This window comes from Trachurus trachurus, assembly GCF_905171665.1.
Source record: "Trachurus trachurus genome assembly, chromosome: 19".
Taxonomy (NCBI): Eukaryota; Metazoa; Chordata; class Actinopteri; order Carangiformes; family Carangidae; genus Trachurus; species Trachurus trachurus.
Genome location: NC_139913.1, coordinates 4,491,512 through 4,514,399, shown reverse-complemented (window position 1 = coordinate 4,514,399; position 22,888 = coordinate 4,491,512). Strand labels below are relative to the sequence as shown.

Below are 22,888 nucleotides of genomic sequence, written 5' to 3'. Positions count from 1 at the left end.
ATGAAGGTCCAGAGACTCCCAGCAGAGCAGCATCCCACAGCAGATGGACGGACGGACAAACCTCCAACTTATTACATCCAGACCTGGCTGAGTTGATTCTCTTCACCTGAGAGAGAGCTCTGTAGTTTCACCTGCAGACTTTCTCACCTCACCTGTGCAGACGGAAACACACAGAGCAGAGGTGACACCTTTTTTTTTTTTACCTGTTAGTCTTCTTTGCCTATGTATTTTTATTTATTTTTTTGCAGGCAGCTCCAGCTACAGGCTCTGAACTCTATCTCCTCCCTCTTTTCTCTTTCACTCGTTCAGCTGTCACTCTGTCTGTCACTCTCAGGATATCCCCTTCCCTCTTTCTAGGGTTTCATAATGCACCGGGATCCGTGCGAGGTCTGACTCTCATTCAGAGGGCGAGGGGTGGATTTCACCCCGCTGCTTTCTCCTCGTTCGAGACTATGGACAAGTAACGGCTGCAACTTCAACGTTGGGTCATGGAAATAATAAGAGGTCACTGTCCAGAGCCCTTAAGTGAACTTTGAGTAGGTACGGCCTTCTTTATTTTTTTAATTATAGATGCTCTAACACTGTGTTTAGCTGAGGCTGATTTTCCACGAGCAGGGTTTTTGTGCATGTGCAAGTTTTTGGATCAATCGGACCCGCAGTCATGGGGAACGCAGCAGGAAGCATGGAGGTGCCCCACTCCAAGGAGGGCAAGGCGACCCCAGAAGGCCCCCAGAAGCAAGGCGCGGGGCCGAAGCTGCCGATGCCGCCGGAGAACGAGCTGGAGGAGCGCTTCAGTGCGGTGCTGGTGAGTTTTGAGTTGTGACGTCAACGACATCAACTTTGACACAGAAGAGAGAGAAAGAAAGAGCACAAAGCGAAACGACACATAGACACAAAAGAATGTGGAATATGTTGGAAATGTGTGAGTCCTCAAGACTCAAGCTTATCGCTGTGCCAGGTACACAATGCTACTGTGGAAAGATACATAAGAGCTCCTTTATGCTGGGGCTTACCGCAGCATTAAGCTCAGTGCATGGTCGGAGGAACAGATAGAGGAGGGGGTCAGATCTGTTTACATTTACTTAAGAGGTGCAACTCAACTTTTACTTTTTCAGATTAGCCGTTACAAAGAGTGGTGCATTACATGGACACAACAGGTGACACAGTTTGCACGACCTTTGGCTGCGTATTTCAGAGAGAGAGAACTTTTAATCCTGCAACATATGATGATTCTTCAGACTGTGGTGTTTCTATAACTTTGCAGCAGCAGCAGACTGGAGGAGGCTCTCAATACTCCTGTGCACCAGGCCCAGTCTGTAGGTTCCTACACTTTAAACAGCTCTGTGCTGGACAGGAACAACAAAATCAATAGTTCAACAAAAGTTTCTTCAAACCTAAACAAGTCACTATCAATCTCTTATTGTCAAAGTGAGTAGTTTCTGATCTGACAACAACATTTCTCTCTCTGCGTGATCATTTGCTGCTGAGTCTGGTTTAGGTTCAGGCCCAAAGTCCGCTTGGTTAAGATTTAAAAACATCTCTGATTGAGAATTAAAGAAAACATTGTCCACTACCAGGAGGAAACTGGACACACAGATGATTCTCTCCTGTGTTGAAATCACTCACTCTGTTTGTTGTAGACCCACCCACTCACCCACTCCCTCCTCCTCATTATGAGTTTCTGCAGTGTCACACTACATAAGCTTTCTCTTTAATGCCATCAGGGCTGAATGGGAACAAAAAAAATAAACCCTGGAGCCAGATTCAGAAAGCAGAGGAGGGATGTTGAGGTGTCCACATACTTTTGGTTATGAAGTGCAACAGGAAACACTAAAGAGCTTTTTCTTCTGGTCTCTCCTCCTCTGTGTCTCTAACCCTCCTCTCCTCCATGTGCATTTGTTTTCAACTTCAAATCAATCCATGGCGCGGTGGATAACGTTATTTATCATCTACCATGTTACCATGTGTATATCTGTGTAGTCTTATCTGTCATTAACAAGAGATTACGGGTTTGTGTGGCGGTGCTGCAGAGACGAGAGCTGGGTCGGAGGCTCTGATCTTACAAGGTTGGTTTTCAGCCAAGAGAACTAGTTACAACTCATTGATTTAACCAGCACTAGGACTCTGGAGCTGCGTCATTAAGGTTAAAATGTTGCAAAGTCCTGCATAGTTTCCTCTTTAAATCACTGTTGCTGCCTTTCAAAGTTTTTAATTTATCGCTTCCTCAACTTGTGTCCAACTCATTATTATGAGAGAACCATTAAGATGATTAGGGGAATTCCTCATTACTTCCTTCACTGAGCTCCTGGTTGACTCACAGGCAGGCAGTGAAGAGCTGAACCCGACGACAACACAACCACCATAACAAAAAAACAAAAACAAAACAAAAATAGTAGACCGACTTGAGTCCTGCTATGTTCGATATGTGACCAGGCGGCTGCATTCCTTGTGTCAGCCTTATCTGTGGGTTATCATCTCAGTGATTCCAGAGCATGAAACGTGAAACAAACAGGCCACGGGCTCATTATCAATGATGAGTGTACAGTACTTTAGAGGAAAGGCCTCTTTTAGTCGGTTAAAGCCGTGATAAATGGGATCCACCTGCACAGGGAGGCAGCTCAATCGATGTGTGTGAGCAGTAAACACTCCTTCTTAGGGCAGAACCACGCAACTCTAATTACCTCTGCTGAGGAGCTGATGTGTCAGGGAGAATATCTCTGCACCGCTTCAGCTGATTTCTTTATTTAGTTTGTCAAGAGACGGGACTGAGGAGCATTAAAACCTGCAGAACTAATCAAATCGATTGATCTGAACGCTCCATCTGTTCCTCTTGTTGAAATTACAAAGATAAAATCCACCAACTTTGACGCTTGTTCAGAAATGACCTCACAGAACACCAATCTGGACAAAGCTTCAGCAGAACTGGCTCATGTTTTACATTAGAGAGAATCACCAGAGGCCCTGAGATACGATATTATCACCACACTTGTGTCTCGCTACGATATTATTGCGATATTAAATGATAAGTGTTTCCAGCATGAGGGTTTTCTCTCCTCTGCTGAGTGACGGATAGAGGAGCAGCAGAGCGATGTTTTGAGTGTGGTTTAAAAACAAGAACAACATGTTTGCGTTGTTCTTTGGTGAATTGGTCAAATTTTCTAATTCAGATTCCATAGATAACTCAGAGCCACAGACTGCACATCTTTAAATCAGACTTCTGGGGGTGAGAGAGGAATAAACATAGAAACAAACTGGTTAAATGTACAAAAAGAATGGGGCGGGGGATGTATTAGTGTATGGTGTGGTGTAATAACATGTCTGTCATACTGTAGCAGCTGAAAATGTCCTGGAAAATTATTTCAAGAAAACAGTGGGAACCCTGAAACTTCTTAGTCTGTTCAGATCCATACTTCCGTATACGTCCGTATATTGATACAATATTTACATGCAAAAAAATATCGTGATACTATGGTGTATCAATTTTTTCCCTCCACCTCTATTTTACATGACTGTGGATAAAAAGCGATGTCAACTTGAACCAGTCTGAGTGGTGGAGGCCGACTGATTCACTGTGACATCATTCAGACTGAAGTCACTCACCTGCTCTGTGTGGACCGAGGTGTTTGCATGTGATGTTTGTTCGTGACAGAGAAAGTCCAGACTCTGTGTGTGTGTGTGTGTGTGTGTGTGTGTGTGTGTGTGTGTGTGTGTGTGTGTGTGTGTGTGTGTGTGTGTGTGTGTGTGTGTGTGTGTGTGTGTGTGTGTGTGTGTGTGATCATGGGATGACTTAGTGTGCCAGGAGCATCTCGTGCCAAATGCTGCTGGTTTCTGGGTGAGCCTGCAGCACTGTGTGTGTGTGTGTGTGTGAGTGTGTGTGTGTGTGTGTGCTCACAGGTAAACAGCAGGTGCCAGTGCCACCATGCAGTAGTTTCTCTTCTAAGATGCTTTAAGGCTTAAGGTGACAGTAATATCAGGGGGAACTGGGATTCAAACGTGGCCTCTGTGGTTGGATCGGAGCACTCGACTACAGGATGCAGCAGTTTTATTTTTACTTTATTTTTTTCCAAACAATAAAAACATATACAGAAATACAAAAACACAAGGGGGATAAACACTACATAAAGGTGCCATTTTGTCCATCTTACAGCATACAGCTCTGTTTTGATTCGAAGACTGTAGGTCATTTGTTCCATTGATCGAATTTCTTCTACAATGTCCAGCCAGTGGCTCAGTCCAGGTGGGTCAGTTCTCAGCCAACTCCTTGTAATGGCTTTCTTGGCTGCAATGGATGCAGCAGTTTTAATGTACAGTACACTGCATCAAATCAAACCCTTCCCCACCCTGAGCTGTTAGCACCCAGAGTATCTGCTACATCACCATTATATCTCACCAAATATAGATCATCTCCCTCCCGCCCCCTCACACACACACACACCTTCTGCTGAGTGTGCACGGCAGATCTCAATGCTAAGTGAGAAGATACACTTGTCTGCATACAGACCAGGAGGCGACAGTCGTTGTCTTCTTGTTCTTCGTATTCTTCGTCTTCTTCGTCTTCTTGTTCTTGTTCTTCTTTCTCTTCTTGTTGTTCTTCTTCATCTTCATCTTCTCCTTCTTCTTCTTCTTAAGGTGCAGCCACACTATCTCCGACCAAATCGGGGAGTGTTGTGTCGCACTCATTGAAAATACATTGGGTTGCGCCGTTGGATGTCACCATCGCCGCGCAAAGCATGCTGGGATACCCTACGGCGCGACCCAATGTATTCTCAATGGGAGCGACACGATGCTCTGCTTCATCTTCGTCTTCTTCTAGTTGTTCTTTGTCTTCGTTTTCTTCTCCTCCACCTCTTCATCTTCGTCTTCTTCCAGTGATGTATTGAAGGAAGCTGCAGACTGGGGGGCGACGGGGGTTTACAGGTGTCACTCTTCCCCTCTGAGCTTCATTTGACCTTTGGGGGTTTTTCCTGTCAGCAGCTTTTTATCGACGCTCTCTCAGTTTTACAGTTTCTCTGTGTTTCTGATGCTGCTGCAGAATTTTCCTTTTTTTTCTTTTTTTTTTAAACAGAATAAATCAGTGTCACAGCAACAGAAATCTGCACTCTGATAATGTGAGCGCTCAGAGGCTTCAGTCACGTCCAAATTTACGTGTGTGTGGAGCACTTTCCCCCCCTTCAGTGTTTTACATAACACTTTGCATATCTCCCAACAGGGAATGCGGCAGTGGGTGGAATTGTAAATGTACATCTGTGTTCAGAGACAGAGACAGAAAGAGGAAACGGGACAGAACGTTTTGACACTTTAACACGTTAACAAGACGAGATATTTTATTTGCTCCCACTAGGAAACAGAATATTAGATGCAGGTAGACGACAAGTAGGAAGACGATTTAGAAGATTTATTGTGAAGTTGACAAAATGTGTCTTGTCACACACACAAAACTTCCTCTTTTAATTTACTCTATGGATAAAAATATGTGGACAGACCGACATTAGTTGTTTTAGTTGGTTTGATGTAGTATAAGTAAGTGAGTAGTGACCTTCAAACCACAGCCAACACCCATTGCATGATGGGAAAAAAAGAGGGAATTGACAAGTGGATCAGTGTGGTAATCCACATGTTGTTCTGGGACCGTCGTGGTGAAGACGGAGCTGAGCTATAGACAGAAAAAACTCTGGATTTTCTAGTTGAGCTTTGCCCATGAGCTCTGGTACCTAGTAGATACTGTTGTAGACTTTTTTTTTTGCTTTTATTCAGAAAAGCACAATGAGAGGATTGTTTGGTAAAGTCATCGAGGAGAGACGGGGGATGATGTGACTTTATTTTCTAAGGATAGCCCCTTGAGATGTACAGTACCATCTCATTTTACATAGTACAAGATAAGATAATAGAAAGCGAACACAAAACATGATACAATATAGAGACACAGACACCCATTCACGCACACTACATTGCTCCACCAATTAAAAAAATAAAAACATTACACATCAAAATCAGAGAAACCCTAATACATATACAAGAGTGGGCCTGTGTACATATATGCACATATATAATGCACACATAATCAAAAAAGGGCCGTGGGTCGGACTCAATCCCACGGCTGCTGTGGTCCATGTGGTTCCCTCTCTACCAGTTGACCCAAGAGCTCTGGAAAGTGTAAGACTTTTAGAATTTAAAGAGGAACTATGCAGGATTTTCAGCGTAACGTTTTTATCTTAAAGCAACTACAAAGAACTTTCATTTTGTGTTGATTTTGGCGACCCCTGTGGACAAAAGCGGTAGGTTTCTCTTTGTGGATCCTGTCCCAGTATCAGCCATGGCGGAAATACTGTATAGCGATAAAATTGAGCTTAATTTTTAGTGACTAGTGTAGCAACAACTCAATGCTACAGTAATTTACAGCCTTGTCAGGTGTGTACTGCTCCTCCGATCTGAGCGGCGTAAATCGTTTTACCGACCCGACCACTGCCTCCTGAAGGTAAAGAGTTACACTATTTAGAAACAGCTCATCTTCCCACTGATGACCTCATTTGCTGTTATACTATAGGCCAAACAGAGACATCAGCAGAAACAAGAGACTTTTTCACATCCCATTAAAAGTTCTTTGCAGATGCTTTAATGAAACAGCTCCAGAGTCCTAGTGCTGGTTAAATCAATGACTTGTAACTAGTTCCAGGGAGAATGGAGGCTCTTGTCTCTGCGGCACCGCCACACAAACGTAACGCGCTAACCCGTAACCCGTAATCTCTTGTTTATGACAGATAAGACTACACAGATATACACATGGTAACATGGGAGATGATAAATAATGTTATCCACCGCTCCATGGATTGATTTCTCACCGGCTTCGTTGTTGAAAACAAATGCACATGGAGGAGAGGAGGGTTAGAGACACAGAGGAGAAAATACCGGATTTGAATAGTTCAGCTTTAATTGTGGATACATTCAGTGTGAAGTTGCAATCAACAATCATTTCCATTATTAATTAATCTGCAGTTTATTATATCATTATATAAACAGTGAAACGCGTCGACCTCTAGTTCAGAGAAAAGCAGGAGAACGTCATGTTTTAGAGGCCAGACGCAGAAAATATTTGGAATTTCCGCTTGAAACCGACTATGGAAATAGTGTTCGATCGATTTTCTGTCGATTGACTAATTGATTAGTGCAGCTGTGGTTAGATGTGATGCAGTGGAATCAGTTATATGCAGAACAGGAAGGAGGGAAGGAGGGAAGGAGGGAGGGAGGGAGAGAGGGAGGGAAGGAGGAGCAGGGAGATTTTTTGCAGTAATTATTCAGTCTCTGCTGAGAACACAACGCTGCGTCTGTGAGAGATAATTCCATTGATCCGTCGTTTTGGGATCGTCAGCACATTCAGGAACCCAGGAGTGTGTCACTGTGCATCATTCAGCAGCTCTGAAATGTCCCACTTACTTCATCATCTTCCTCCTCCTCCTCCTCCTCTGCTGCTGCTGCTGTCACATTTTACAGCAGATCAGAGACGCATCATTTTCGTATTTAATGCTCAAATTCAGCTAATGTCCGATTTAATGTCGGTTCGTTCAACACAGACGGAGCAAAGGTCACTGGTTGTTTTAGTTTTTAATGCCACTTCGGTGTAGCTGAAGTCGAAGTGTAAGGATTTGTGCAGCTCTCTGAGATACTGAGGCTTTTATTGTTGTCATGGAGAGTGTGTTTGTGTGTGTGTGTGTGACAAGGATCGCCTCATGCTGTCACACTTCACACGTCTTAGCGAGGATGAAATTATCTACAAGGGACCATCAGCAGCCTTCACAGAGAAATGTGAAGTTGGATAACTGTCAGAGGTTGTGTTTTATAAGTTTTTTATAAGACTCTCTGCTGCACCGGCGAACACACAGATTGTCCGATTAGATCTTGACATTTGATTGCAACACACACACACACACACACACCGGACACACACACACACACACACACACACTCATCCTCACATTGTCCACATGCAGCATCTGTACGATTTGCAGTGTAATCTCTCTCTTTCTTTTCTTCTGCGAAAAGCCTTCAGATCATTTCAAAGATAAAGTCCTGCAGAAGAAAAGAGGCAAATTCTTCAGATGAAAAAATATCTATTTGACAAATGTAGCTTCTTTAAGTCCTTAAAAAAACAGAAACAAATAGGTTTCTATGCTGTCTGCTGGCTTTGCAACACACAACAACAACAGACAACTGGCCGAAACGACCACAACCAAGTTTATAGCTTTATTCAAAAACCAGCAGAAGCTCAAATGTCTAAAACAACCTGTAGTCACCAAGCTGCTTTTTGTTTTTGTCGTTTTGGTTAAACGCACAAACACATTAACTAACCCGACCTCCATCGTCATCCGGCCTCTGTAGGTTTTTATGAAAGCAAAGTAAAGTGAGGTTGTGTTTTTCCATTTTCCAGCTGGTCAAATCAAATATATCCAGCTCTTATTGACCCGGCGGCTCCATTCATCAGAGCTGATTTATCAGATTCACATCCAGCATTGATCCACTGTGCTGTTTGGTTTCTGCTCTGCCCCTGTTCTTCACATCATGTCCTGTCCTCACATTTGACTCTATGTGTGGGGTTTAAAACCTTTTTTTTTTTTTTAAAGGGATAGTTCAACATTTTGGCAAACTGGCCCATTGCCATAATCCCTATAGTCATAGCAGTAGGTTCGTTACCTTTAATTGTCGGTGCAAGCTATTTTTGAACAGCGGAGCAGATCTGCAAGCTGCTCAGAGCTACGCTACGGAGGCTAATGGGATTTCTTGGTTTCCCTCATCAAACTCATCAAATACACAATCCAACAACTCCAAAACTGCCCCTGAAGGCAACACGCATCAGTGGTTTTGCATGAATTTACCTCTAAAACAACTCCGTGTGGTAACGTTGTGTTATTATCTCATAGCGTGGTGAATGTGCAGGTCACAACTTGTCCACCAGAGCGTTTTGGAGTTGTTGGATTGTGTATTTGATGAGTTTGATGAGGGAAACCAAGAAATCCCATTAGCCTCCGTAGCGTAGCTCTGAGCAGCTCACGGCTCTGCTCCGCCGTTCTAAAAACAGCTTGCACCGACAATTAAAGGTAACAAACCTACTGCTATGACTATAGGGATTATGGCAATGGGCCAATTTGCCAAAAGGTTGAACTCTATCCCTTTAAAGTCATGGTTTTTGAGTTATTTTACCACATTGAGAATGATCTTTGAGAATAACAGTTACTCAGATTATTTTATAGCATAAAGGAACAAAACAGAAACGTAGAAACCTGTTCGATGTGGTTCAGCTGTGGTTTTGTCTCTGAGTTACGGCTGCTGGACATTCCTCAGCAGAGTGAGTCAGCGGCGTCAGGAGCTCGTGACAAACGCTCGAGTCGCTCAGATTCAGCAGCAAAGACGAGTCAGAGGTATCAGGTTGGAGGAGGAGGAGGAAAGGGTGGGGTAGGGGGGCAGATAAGACACGAGGAGGAGGAGGATATGTGGAGTTTAGACAAAGGGTGAGGGGGAGGAAGCTGAGTAGGAGTGTGTGTGTGTGTGTGTGTGTGTGGGTTATAATTAGTGCAGCTGATGTGTCTGTGTCTCTGTGTAGGAATGTGGTTAATATATGAGGCAGCAGCAGCGTGAAAACTGGTGTGTGAGTGTGTGTGTGTGTGTGTGTGTATATAAGTGTGTGTTTGTGAAGAACACAAGGCCGGTGCTTTTTCTCTCTCCATCTGCTGTTTATCAGCACGAACAAACTTGTTATTGTCACCACAACAGCTGATGGAGACGGTTTATAGGACGAGCAGATTGTTGAGCCTCGTATCAGTGTGAAGGAAGGAAGGAAGTTCTGACTGATAATGAAGAAACTGCACATCAGAAACTCCTGTTATCAAAAGTACTGAAATCAATGTGCGCGTTCATTTAATCAGCTGCAAATTTACCGTACTTGTACTTTCCAAAAGAAAAAGGTTGCACTTTTTTACACCACTACACTTATGGAAGAGCTGAAGTTACTTTAAAAATCAAGATTTTAGATAGAAAACACAAAATATTATTGATAAAACTGATCAAATGAGTAATATCTTCATTTAAAATGATAAAATGCTTCTTGCATATTGATGCATGTGCAACTAGAGCGGCTCTAGTAAATGATCTGGATCTGCACCAAACTGTAACATGTTCATCTGAGTTTGTGTGAATCTGTTGGAGTTGACACCTTAAACTGCTTGGCGGAGGCGGTATTGTGTAGTTTATAGTAATATAACAAGCACATGGGCGTTTAAAAATACTGCCAGTAATACTTCTACACTTGCAGCGAAGGAGGATTTAAATAGAAGACTTGTATTTCCACTTTTACTCAAGTAAATCGACCCGAGAGCTTCCTCCACCTCTGGACTCGTTTTGTTACTCGTCACCTGTCGGGACGAGGTCACGGAGAAGAGACGGCGGCGACAGACAAACTAACAGATCTGTTGTGACAACGGACTGAAACGACCAGCGAGGCCACAGAGACCAGTGACTCTCACACACACACACACACACACACACACACACACACACACACACACACACACACACACACACACACACACACACACACACACACACACTGACTCAGGACCAGTGACTGGCTGACACCGTCTCCAGCTGAAACATGAATTATTGAAGGAGGCTGCAGCAGCGGTGAAGTGGTGAAGTGTTCACCGGCCCCCGAGTGTGTGATGATGACGTCATATTGTTTCCCCGAATGTCTCGTTAGTCAGTTTTTATCTGTACATAACTCAGAGCATCACACTGATCCATGAGACTACACACCGTAGGTTAATGTGTCTGTCATGGTAAAAATACTGTACTGTGTTAAGTTTGGAGATGGAAAATAATACAAATTATATTGATGTTCGAGTTTAAGTTAAGCCATTCAACCTTAACTTAAACTTGGGAATACATTGAGGTTGAGACGGGTAAAAGATAAGTTATAAACACCCATGTTGAGCTCATGCAGTAAAGTGTCAGGAAACAAAAACCAAAAACCAAAAATCAAAAAAAGTGGCAAGAAACAGATCATTTAACATTAAGAATAAATAAAAACCTAAACAATAATTGAAATATTTGAATAAGACCAGCTATGTTCTTCATAAATGTTTAGGTTTTACTAATATAAAAGTGTCAAAAAGTACCAAAATAAAAGTACTTGTTATGCACGTTGGCCCGTTTCAGAGAAACTGATGCTGGAGTGTGATGTTATAACATTGCATAATGATTTATTTGTTGGTTGTACAGTATGTCTTAAAGTAAAGTAATACGAAACTACAGCTGGAGAATAATAGAATAGAATAGAATAAACTTTATTGTCCCCTTGGGGAAATTTGTTGTGGACTCCAGTGCATGGTAAAAGCTGCCTTAGACAATAAATATACATAATAAAATACATATGACAGTTTGAGACGTACATGAAGACACACACTCATGACACATCCAGTAAAAGATTAAAAAGGAAAACAAACAAACAGAACATCAATGAAGTGAATCTAGAAGTGTGATGTGACAAAGTAAAACTACATTTACTCTGTACATTACTGCTATAACTGACCACACAGAGAGGTTTATAAAAGACAACAACACTCGTATCTCCTCAGTGTTTTTCTGTCTGCAGCAGCTTTACTGCTGTTTTTCCTCAAAACCCTGAATCTCTCTCTCTTTTTTTCTTCTTTTTCTTTTCCTCCCAGAACACGATGAATCTTCCTCCAGACAAGGTGAAGATCCTCAGCCAGTACGACAGCGAGAAAAAGTGGGACCTGATCTGTGACCAGGTGAGGTCTGTTTTCCTGGAGGCACTCTGTCATCCTGCTGCTGCTGCTGCTGACGGGGAGTCGGGGCTGCGTTTTATTTATTTATTTATCTTTTTCTTTTTTTAAGATGATTTATGGGCTCAGTTTTATGGCCAGTGGATTTATAACCAATGTAGGTCGATCAATACGCTGATGCTGTGTGAATACCAAACACGGGAAAGCACCCCAACCCAATCAAACATAGTCACACACACACACACACACACACACATACACACATAGACGAGGAAGCTCATCAATATTGTACGTCACCGTAGCAACCACAACCTCAACAAGTTGATGTGAGGTTGACAGATGACGCCTGTCACCATCACACGGTGGCTCCTGCAGCTTTTTGTTTTTAATCGCACAACAACTAGAGGCCAAAACATCCAGTTTTCAGAAAGTGATTTAGAAGTAGTTTCAGTTTGAGTGTGTGTGTGTGTGTGGCTGAAGTGTGTGTGTGTGTGTGTGTGTGTGTGTGTGTGTGTGTGTGGTTGAAGTGTGTGTGTGTGCGCGTGCTGCAGCAGAGTGGAATAATTTCTGGAAGCTTGTTAAGATCAGATTCATTTGCATAAGAGACGCTGTGTAATCAAACTGTGTGAAACTCGGGCTGAGCTCTGCCCTCTGGTCCCCCGGCTCCCTCCCTTCACTGCAGTACAGCAATCAAATATAATTACTGTGTGTGTGTGTGTGTGTGTGTGTGTGTGTGTGTGTGTGTTTCTCTGTATCTGCAGGAGCGGTTTCAAGTGAAGAATCCACCGTCTGCATATCTGGAGAAGCTGAAGAGTCATCTGGATCATGGAGGAGTCAGTCGAAAGGTGCAAACTCCCCTCGTCACACGTCTCAGTTTCTGTTTTCAAACTTTGTATCAGTTTGTTTGAATTCTTCTAAGAGGAAAATGAAACAATACAACAACGTTTATTTGTATAGGAATAGAAAAGAAATACTTCCAGTTTCTCGCATCATCAAACGTCCAGCTTCACTTCACAACCTCCTGCGTGTCTGTGTGTTTGTGTTAGTTTAAGAGACGAGTCCAGGAGTCCACTCAGGTCCTCAGAGAGCTGGAGATTTCCCTCAGGACCAATCACATCGGGTGAGTTTTACTCGGTACCAAGAGATTTAGTGGAGTTCAGACATGCCGGTTCTGGTTCCCAAACTCAATTGTGAACCATTAAGACCGAAAAAAAAATAACAGGTTTGGGAACCTGAAATGTCGGTTCTCAAGGGAACTACAGTAAAAAATACTTGGTTTTTCCCTTTGAACCGTGACATCATCAGTGGGCGTGTCTTATTCTAGGCTGTGAAGATGAGAAGGAAGGAGGAGGAGGAGGCAGCGACTGACAACATGGAGGAAAATTTGCAGTGTTCTGATGAAGAAACTAAATGTTTTGTGGCGATTTGGGCAAATACAGAATTTCAAGAAAAGCTAGAAAGCAGCACAAGAAAGAACGCGTTTTTCCCTTTGGGGCTTAATGGAGTAAAGTAATTCTTATCTTTGAACTTGGAGCAGAGATGTTCAGGGCTGGGTTCACTCCAACACCAGACCAAATGATTAATAAACTGAAAAAGGATTAATGAGATGGCAAAAAGCAAAAATATTGCCACTTTTTTTTTTTACTTTTTTGTAACATACGACCATTTTGGTTCCACTTAAACTGGTGTGAATGGTCACCAGAAAGCACCAAGGTTCAGAGACTCCGTTGTCTGTCTGAAAGCACCTTGATAGTGAAACATGTTTTCTCCTGCAGCTGGGCTCAGGAGTTCCTCAGCGAGGAGAACCAGGGCTTGGACGTCCTGGTGGACTATCTGTCCTACGCTCACAGCGCTGTCACGTAGGTACCGGCGACCATCTTTTAATTCATGCTTTTAATCCACATGAGCGTAAAACCCCCTTGACTCCTCCCACCTGGCTGTGACCCCCTCCCCCCCCCCCCTCCCCTCCTCCAGGTACGACGCCGACTCCCTGGACAACGGCTCGGTGCCCAACGACAGAGGCAAAGCTGTGGACAAGTCGGTGGAGGATCTGAGCAGAAGCGCCAGCAACTCGCCGTCCCACAGCGCCGCCAAGGCCAAGACCTTCACCGCCAGGTGAGGGGGGGAGGCGGAGACGAGTAACTGTTCACTATGAAGGACAAAAACATAAAACATGGCCTTAAATACAGAAATAAATAATAATAATAAACTTTATTTATTAGCACTTATCAAACAAGAGTAACAGAGAAAAGAGGATAGCAGTTAAAACTAGAAAATTTCCTCTCGGGAAATTTTGAATGGGCCACGGGGCTACTGCCAGTGTTGCCATCTCTGTCAACATGGGAATCAAACCCACGATCTTAAGGTCAAGACAGAGCTGATCAGACAGACACATGATCATCTTTCTATAAGCACTGATATGGAGGAGCTGTAACCACATTAGGTTAACTGTATGTGTGTGTGTGTGTGTGTGTGTGTGTGTGTGTGTGTGTGTGTGTGTGATCACATGAAGTTACCTGTGTGTGTTAGAGTGTGGGAGAGGAGTGCGCGCTTCCGCGCGCATTTGTATGTTACCTGTGTGTTTTGATGTGTGTGTGACTGTAATCACATGAAGCTGGCTCTAGAGTCTGTGTGTGTGTGTGTGACTGACTTGACACATAGTTAGTTAGTAGCTGCATCCTGTGTCAGTCTGATTTAGCTGTGTCGGTGTTTATAAACATTTAAACGAGCGCCAGGAGGATTGTTTATGAAGTTAACGAGCTCTGGCCTGAGGATCAAATAGGTTACCACGGCGATAGGGGCCCCCGCAGGCTGAGACAGACAGAAACGTGGAGAAAAAGAGCGATTTTCTGCCTCTGCACCGGTCTCACATTTAGGCTTAGCATGACAAAACGGTAACTCCTATCAGAACAAAACACAGATCAACGTTGCTCTAAGGACTTACTGAAAATGTTGGTACGATTTGGTGTTTCTACAGTAAATATTTTGGCGACGCTGGCAGTTTTAAAACATCAGGCCGTTCTGCTTCTCTCAGAAAATATTTGTATTGGAGTCAATGAGGAGCAGAGACAGACGTGGCCGCACTTAGAGGCTCCGAGTTTAAATTCTGTAAGTCTCTCTGATATTTTGAGCAGATGATGAGTGACGGAACAAGTTTGTCTTACAAATTCTGAAAAAATTATGTGTGTGGAGTGTAAATTGTGGCCGGGCCGAGTTTGGAAAGAGAAAAAATCTGGAGTTTTTCTGGCATCTCTCCCACTCTAACCGATGATGTCACGCACTCTGACACGAACATTCCGTCCAATACACACCCATTATAATCTCATAATTTCTCGAAAAATGATCATGGTCATTGAACAGGGATTGATCAAAAACTATATGACCTATTAAAACGTGGAGTAATACGACAATACACAAGACTTGTGTCTACTGTTTAAAGTTTAAATGGAGTCTCTAGGTGAAAGTATGCCTGAGCAGTAGACGTTTGTTAAACTCCAATGATTGGTCTTTTTTGCTCTTTTTTTTCCGCCCGTCCCATTGACTTCAATGCAAATTTTTGCGCAGTTTTTCGCGACTTATGTCGCGAAAAATTCGTACACTGTTAAGAAAAGTAATAGCATACCGATCCCGATCAAACCGCACGTTTTGATATATAATTTGGCCTGCAACTCTTTGAGTTGCAGGACTAGTAGCGAATCGAAAATCGTCCGGAAGATGAAAAATAAAAACTAGATAAAGTAGCGTTTCCTGATGGAAGTGCGTGTGAATGCTGAAAGCAGCTGAACGCTGTTGCAGAATTAGCAAATAATGCAAGCAGTGATCACCATTCAAATGGTTGACCAAGGTAGGTATCGAACCCACAACCTCATGGTCAGCAGACTTTCACTCTGCCTCTAGGCCACAGTGTACACACAGTTGCAGAGACTGTTGTCTGTTGATGAACTGCACTCTGTCTCACTCTGAAGTTAACAAGCCCAAAGCTGTAGTTCCAGTGCAAATCAATCTTAGTGCAGTGGTATAAACAAGAAACATGTTAACACAAACCAAGATTGAAAGAGGTAAAGAGAATAGGTGGGGGCGCATATGCATGATCAAGTTTGATCATGTGACCAGACCAAGTGGTATTGGTTAAAGTTCAAAGTGGCTGACACACTAACAAGACTGCTAAGGTGGAATTTGAACCTGTGACCTTGTGGTTGGATGGCAGGAACCTTATCCACTAGGCCATTCCAACACTTCCGATGAAGAAGAGGTTGAGACTTTGATGAATGTGAGATTTTTCAATGATGCTTAAAAAAGCATCATAAATGAGCCGTTAGAAGTTTGTCTACAAATCAGAATTTGAATGAAATCTCTAGCAGAAAGTACGACATGAATGAGGCAGGAATCGAACCCATGACCTCATGATCAATAAACCTTGACTCTGCCACTTCGCCACAGAGAGCACAGACATAAGCATGTTGCCATTGTAATGTGATGATGTGCTGCAAACGGTGGCAGAAGCAATTAATGCGTCTCTTAACGAACACCTGTAACCAATTGAGGGTGGGGGAGGGGAGCAGAATTCAACATCACATAACAAGATGGCTCAGCCTGGATTCGAACTAGTGACCTTGGGGTTGACAAGCGGCTACCTTACCAACTGGACTACAGACAGAGTTGTGGAGAAGTTACAAAGTTGAGCTCCTTCCCCTGCTGCTGTGAAAAAAATGCATTGGGCTGAATGAGAGCAGAGAGCTCCCTGGCTGCATTTAAAAAATATTTTAAATTATTATCTAAGTCTCTTTGCATTTTTGACCAGAATTTTAGCCAGAAGACAAGTGTGGCTACAAAACTGGAGAAAATAATTTGTCTAGAGTTTAATTTGCAGAAAAAGTTAAATATTTTAAAAAGTATAAATAGTTAAAAAGAGAAAAGTAATGCCGATAAAGTTCAAAAAAAGCTGCACGTTTTGATATATGAATTGTTGAAATAGCACAAAGTATGAAGGACTAGAAGAAGACCGTAAAAAGGCGGAAGAAAATGGCCGAACAGAAGAACAATAGTGTGAATGCCTTCAGCATTCACACTAACTAGGAAAAAATCCACACAATAACAGTAGTGCCCGGGCTTTGGCACTGGTCCCTGCAGCTATTTCATAGCTGTTGGGACCAGTGCCCGGTGCGATTGCCCGTGGCCCTAACAAGAAAATAAAATCACAGGGGTTAAAATTAAGCATTAAAGTGACAATAAACCTGCAGGGCTGTTTGGAAACAAACAGGTAAATGAGAAAATCATCAACTCAGGTGAAATTTAGGAAATGCTAAATGAAAGAAATGTGTTTTAAGTAGAGACTTATAATTACAAACCCAAATACATAACAGCAGAAATATATAAATACAGAAATAAATGACCTTTTTCATTACTTATTTGTATTTATACAGGCATTTAATTCTTTATTCTAGTATTTTTTCATTTGTTTATACCTGTTTTGCCCTTCATTTTTGCCATGACATAATATTTTCTCATGTTCTAGTTGAATTTCATCTCTGACCTGTGGACATTAATCTGAATCCTGTAGAGCCTGAGCCTAATTCTGATTAGTAATCATTAACTATACATCATGAAACAGTGGCATCATCATCATAATAATAATATAATGTGGATATGTGGCTCCTAGTGGCCCAGTCTGGTTTGTGCTCTGAGAAAACAGACAGAAATCCTTCATCTGCTGCAAACACACTCCTGATCTGATGAGACGAGACACAGTTGTAGCAGCTCTGACTGTTTGCATTTGTTATCCAAATACAGTTGGATCAATACACAGAGCAGACTCTCTCTCTCTCTCTCACACACACACACACACGGACACAAACAAAGCAGTGACACACACACACACAATGCAAACAAACAAGCTCATGTAAATTCAGATATTTGCAAACAGAGCACAGGAGGTTTTCTGACTGGGTGGTGTTCAACTATAAAACCATCAGACTGAATTTACGTACTGTAAAGGTCGACTTGATCTTTGCCACTTTGCTTCATTTTACATGTTGGTTAATTTAATATGTTTTAAGTTGTAGAGTCAGACAAGGTTTTATCTGATGCTCTCGTACCTTTTATGTTAATTATTCTCTTTAGATTATATTTTCATGCCTGTGAATTATGTTTTGTAGTCCAGAACAATATCTCATTAACATCCTGAGGATTTTTTTTTCATGTCACATTTACTTAGTCAAAGTGACTTAGCAAAACCCAAACGCATGAATTCATTCACCATTTATGACAGAATTTAACTCGTCTGTCATAAAACGATAAAATAAATGAAGTGAACATGTTTTTTTGTCCAAGACGATATAAAATTTCATTACAGTAATTGCTAAAACGTGCTAAAATCTGATTGGTTGGTTGTTGGAGGAACTGATTCAAAATCATTATCAAAGGTCACAAAACCCAAATGCACTGTCGGAATTTAACCTAACTGTCCAAAAGATAAAATGAAGTGAAGATGTTTTTACGTCCAAGATGATAAAAAAAAATATAGATAGATAAATGAACTTTATTGTCATTCAGGTACACATCACCTGGAACGAAATTTCGTTGCATAGACTCTTCAATAGAAAGTATTAAAAAAAATATATATATATATATAATCAGTGCATATGAAAGTGCTTAATGTGCATTAGTTATGGAATATATATATATAAAATGAACTTAAAAAGTTTTTCAAAAAGATATGTAAAGCGTCTTTGAGAGCTGTAAAAGCGCTGTATAAATAAAATGTATTATTATTATTATAAAAAGATAAAAAAAATATCATATGAATATAAAACATGTGACCAGATTTCCTCCGATCTGATTGGTTTGTTTTTGGAGGAAGCAGCTGTTGTAGGTGTCAAATCAAACTCAGCACGTGTGGTTCATTAAAGAAAAGAAATAACACCTGGAGGTTTAACGTGGCTTCTGGGTCTGTTGTGTAGACGTCACATTGACAGTGAACACCTGAGTGCACACACACACACACACACACACACACACACACACACACACACACACACACACACACACACACACACACACACACACACACACACACACACACACACACACACAGTTACACACACATTCCTAGACATGTTATCTCTCTGATCTGAGGCGACTGCATTCTAGTCATTGTGAACACTTCTGCACGTGTCTGTGTGTGTTTGTCAGCCTGTTAAAGTGTGAATATGAGGCAAACACACAAACACACACACACACACACACACACACACACACACACTGCTGTTGTTGTGGTGACACTGAGCCGTAGGCGTAGGGACGACACAGCCGTAACCACAGCGTCTCTCACCTGCAGATTCAACTCTCTCCAAAACAGGAAAGCCGTGAGGAGCTCGCGCGTCGTGAGCCAGAAAGACGACGTTCACCTCTGCATCATGTGTTTACGTGCCATCATGAACTATCAGGTATTCACACACCCACCGTCTCTCTAACCGCCGCGGCGACGCAGCGGTTTGGACGGTATGGAATGGAAAACATGAATGAAATGTCAGGAATGAAAAAGGAAGATAGTAATTAGATGTAAAGTTTTTTCTTTGACCTGTTTCAGTCACGATGAGTTATAGTTATAGGTTTCTAAATCAAGATTGACAGAAACAATTTAGATAAAGAGATAAAGGGAATTCAACTTTAAAAGTCTAAATAAAGTCTAATTCACATTTATTATGGGGTGCAGAGAGATGTTGACTCGAAGGAACAATTATACCACATTTTCCCAACTCTGTGATCTAAATTACAGTAAATTGATTAAAAGTGAGACACAACTTCAGAACTTAGATTATTTTAATCAGTATTTAGAATAAATGAATCATCTTTATTAGACAGATGAGAAATTAAGTCATAATTCTGACTTTGAGTAAGGAAAAAAAAGTTTAAATTTAATTTTGTTGTGTCTTTAAAAAAAATTAAGATTAAGAATTAAAATGTTGAATCAACATTTTATTTTCAGACAAAATCAAGTCATAATGAGCTCTTTCTAAATCAAGATTTTTAAGATACAAGGTCAAAATTCAGACTTAAAATTGATCAGATTTCTTATTATCTAAACGATCATTTATAGATACCAAGTCATTAAAGATAAGATCATAATTTTGACTTATTATGGTGTTATTCTGCCTTATACGACTCACCTAATGTTGTCTAAGTAAATATCAATACCTGACCTGCTGCTGTCTTTACTAATTAACTACTGTAACTGACTCCTGTAGCTTTACTGTAAGTGAGGAGGTTAAATTAAGTGACTGCACTTGTCAAATAATAGAAGTAGAAGAATGTGAGAGATGTTGTTGTTCTAGTTTAACTGTGATTATAATCAGTGTTGTGTACGTGTGTAATTGGCAGTTATGATATATACTGTATCTGTGTCTGTGTGTGTGTGTGTGTGTGTGTGTGTGTGTTGTCAGTCTGGGTTCAACCTGGTGATGAAACACCCCTGCTGTGTCAACGAGATCACACTCAGCCTCAACAACAGGAACCCAAGGTGAGCGACACGAAACCTGAAGAATTGAGAAAAAAAAACATCTAAAATTTGTAACAAGAAGAAAAAAAACCTCAAAACATTAAGAATAAAAAATAAAATAAAACTAACTCCTCTCGTCAGGACGAAGGCGCTGGTGCTGGAGCTGCTGGCCGCTGTGTGTTTGGTGCGAGGCGGCCATGACATCATCCTCTCGGCCTTCGACAACTTCAAAGAGGTACACACAGGGGGCGGGGCTTAAGATAATAAACAACAGTCAGGAGCAGCAGCCACAGTGCGTGAGGCAACATCAAAACAACATGCAACACTTGATTTATTCTGTCTCCTCCTCTCACTTATGTTAAATGATCTGTGTTTATTTTTGTAAGTCGGCTGTTTGACCTGTAAGATCAGATATTTCTTTGTCATGCTGGTCTGAGCAGGTTAAATAAACAGATGTGAGTCAGACTGAGTTGTCCTTTAAAAACTCCTCAAACCTGTTTTAACCTTTACAGTCTATGGTTTTAACCTTATTTTAAAGAAATGAAACCTCAGCAGAGTCAAAGTTAACCGGTGCTAAACTCAAACGCTCCCTCACGTCTGATCAAAGATTCACCAACAGCTTTTTAATAGTTAACACTTTTTCCACACAAGTTACTCAAGTACTTGTGTTTCACTACTCACACACACACACACACACACACACACACACACACACACACACACACACACACACACACACACACACACACACACACACACACACACCTGCATGTGTTGTAGTTCAGCTCAGTCGGTGTTATTTTGTGCAGGAAAAGAGAAAAGACGACAGTAACGTGCAGCGGTTTGATGCTTAAAGGGATAGTTAAACATTTTGGCAAATTGGCCCATTGCCATAATCCCTGTAGTCATAGCAGTAGGTTCGTTACCTTGTCGGTGCAAGCTATTTTTAGAACGGCGGAGCAGAGCCGTGAGCTGCTCAGAGCTACGCTACGGAGGCTAATGGGATTTCTTGGTTTCCCTCATCAAACTCATCAAATACACAATCCAACAACTCAAACGCTCTGGTGGACAAGTTGTGACCTGCACATTCACCACGCTATGAGATAATAACAGAAAGTTATGAGACAGAGTTGTTTTAGAGGGAAATTCGTGCAAAACCACTGATGCGCTTTGCGTTCAGGGACAGTTTTTCATCAACAGTTTCTGCATTTACCTCTAAAACAACTCTGTCTGGTAACGTTGTGTTATTATCTCATAGCGTGGTGAATGTGCAGGTCACAACTTGTCCACCAGAGCGTTTTGGAGTTGTTGGATTGTGTATTTTGATGAGTTTGATGAGGGAAACCAAGAAATCCCATGAGCCTCCGTAGCGTAGGTCTGAGCAGCTCACGGCTTGCACCGACAATTAAAGGTAACGAACCTACTGCTATGACTATAGGGATTATGGCAATGGGCCAATTTGCCAAAATGTTGAACTATCCCTTTAACCACATTGTTAGTCATTATTACATTCATTTTAACTTTGCGTTTATGATTTAAGACGGTGATTGAGTTACGTGTTTGAGTTAGATTGAGTTATGTGTTGTTCATGAAGACACTGAACCTCAGAGTTATTTAGGATGATCTATATCCGCCCACATTCAGACCTTATTTTAAACCGGTGGTGGTGTTGGAGTAGCAGCACCCACATTCCTCTCTGGCCTTTTAATGCACAGAAAAGCAGGTTAAGGGGGGAACCCCAGAGCCCCCAGCCCCCTCCTCTGCCCATCAGCTGCTCTGTGCAGTTGTCCCCTCACCACCAGATAAAACAAACCGAGGAGACGTAAATATACGAAGCACCCGTGGAGCTGCCTTTGACCTCTCCTTGGCCGTCTCTCATCTTTGCCTCAGAAAGCAGCAACTGTTGCCAACAGATCCCTCGACCAGCGCGACAGACAGGAAGCAGCGCAAACCTGAACCTGGACTTTTCTATTATTAGTAAAACGTCAATGAAGTTGGAAAGCTGCCCTGCAACAAGCCGAGCTTCGGAAATTGCATCTGTGATGTTGTCAATTATACACATTCACATTCACTTCTGCATCCAGATCACGATCACTAATGTAGTTTTCTTGTAACAAGCAGAAGCTACTGGGGTTTAATTAGAGTGAACGGCTGCTGAAGCTGGATTAAAAACAAGTGCAAGTTACTCGTCAAGATGTTTCTCAAACTGTGCAGGAGAACAAAATCAGAAACAGAAACAAATTAATTTTTAAGTTTTTCTTTAGTGAATATAAACTTAGTTTTTCTGTGGAAAAGTGGAAAAACACCGTCCTGCTGTGATCTGTAGGTGCAGTTTGTTGTTTGGTGACATCTAGTGGTCGTACAAGTGAAAGTGCAGGGATGACGTGTAGAGAAGAGGTCGCATCATTAATGTAACCATGACAACAATGATCAATATAATGTTGAGGATTTACATATTTTACATTTTCCCCCAAATCTGACCAAGACTTAAAAAGATAGTTATTATACAGTAGTAACGTTGGCGAGAGTGGTAGGTCAGCAGCTCTTGGTATTATTGCATGTGTGTTTAGAATTGTAACCATTGACAACCAAGGTACAGTAC

General features: G+C 41.8%; 1 protein-coding gene across 3 annotated transcripts in view; it reads left to right on the top strand.

The window, feature by feature from the left end:
• fmnl1b (formin-like 1b) overlaps positions 1 to 22,888 on the top strand; it is a 42,878-nt gene continuing 19,990 nt past the window's right edge. The window contains exons 1-10 of one of the 3 annotated variants that reach the window (XM_083994697.1): positions 1 to 181; positions 310 to 805; positions 11,712 to 11,795; positions 12,551 to 12,634; positions 12,836 to 12,909; positions 13,565 to 13,648; positions 13,764 to 13,904; positions 19,147 to 19,234; positions 20,231 to 20,307; positions 20,428 to 20,521. In XM_083994697.1, coding sequence (XP_083850823.1) covers positions 662 to 805; positions 11,712 to 11,795; positions 12,551 to 12,634; positions 12,836 to 12,909; positions 13,565 to 13,648; positions 13,764 to 13,904; positions 19,147 to 19,234; positions 20,231 to 20,307; positions 20,428 to 20,521 — 870 coding nt within the window. In that variant the 5' untranslated portion in view covers positions 1 to 181; positions 310 to 661. Of the gene's footprint in view, positions 182 to 309; positions 806 to 11,711; positions 11,796 to 12,550; positions 12,635 to 12,835; positions 12,910 to 13,564; positions 13,653 to 13,763; positions 13,905 to 19,125; positions 19,235 to 20,230; positions 20,308 to 20,427; positions 20,522 to 22,888 lie in introns of those variants that run through there. The other 2 variants (XM_083994696.1, XM_083994698.1) reach the window with 2 other exon arrangements.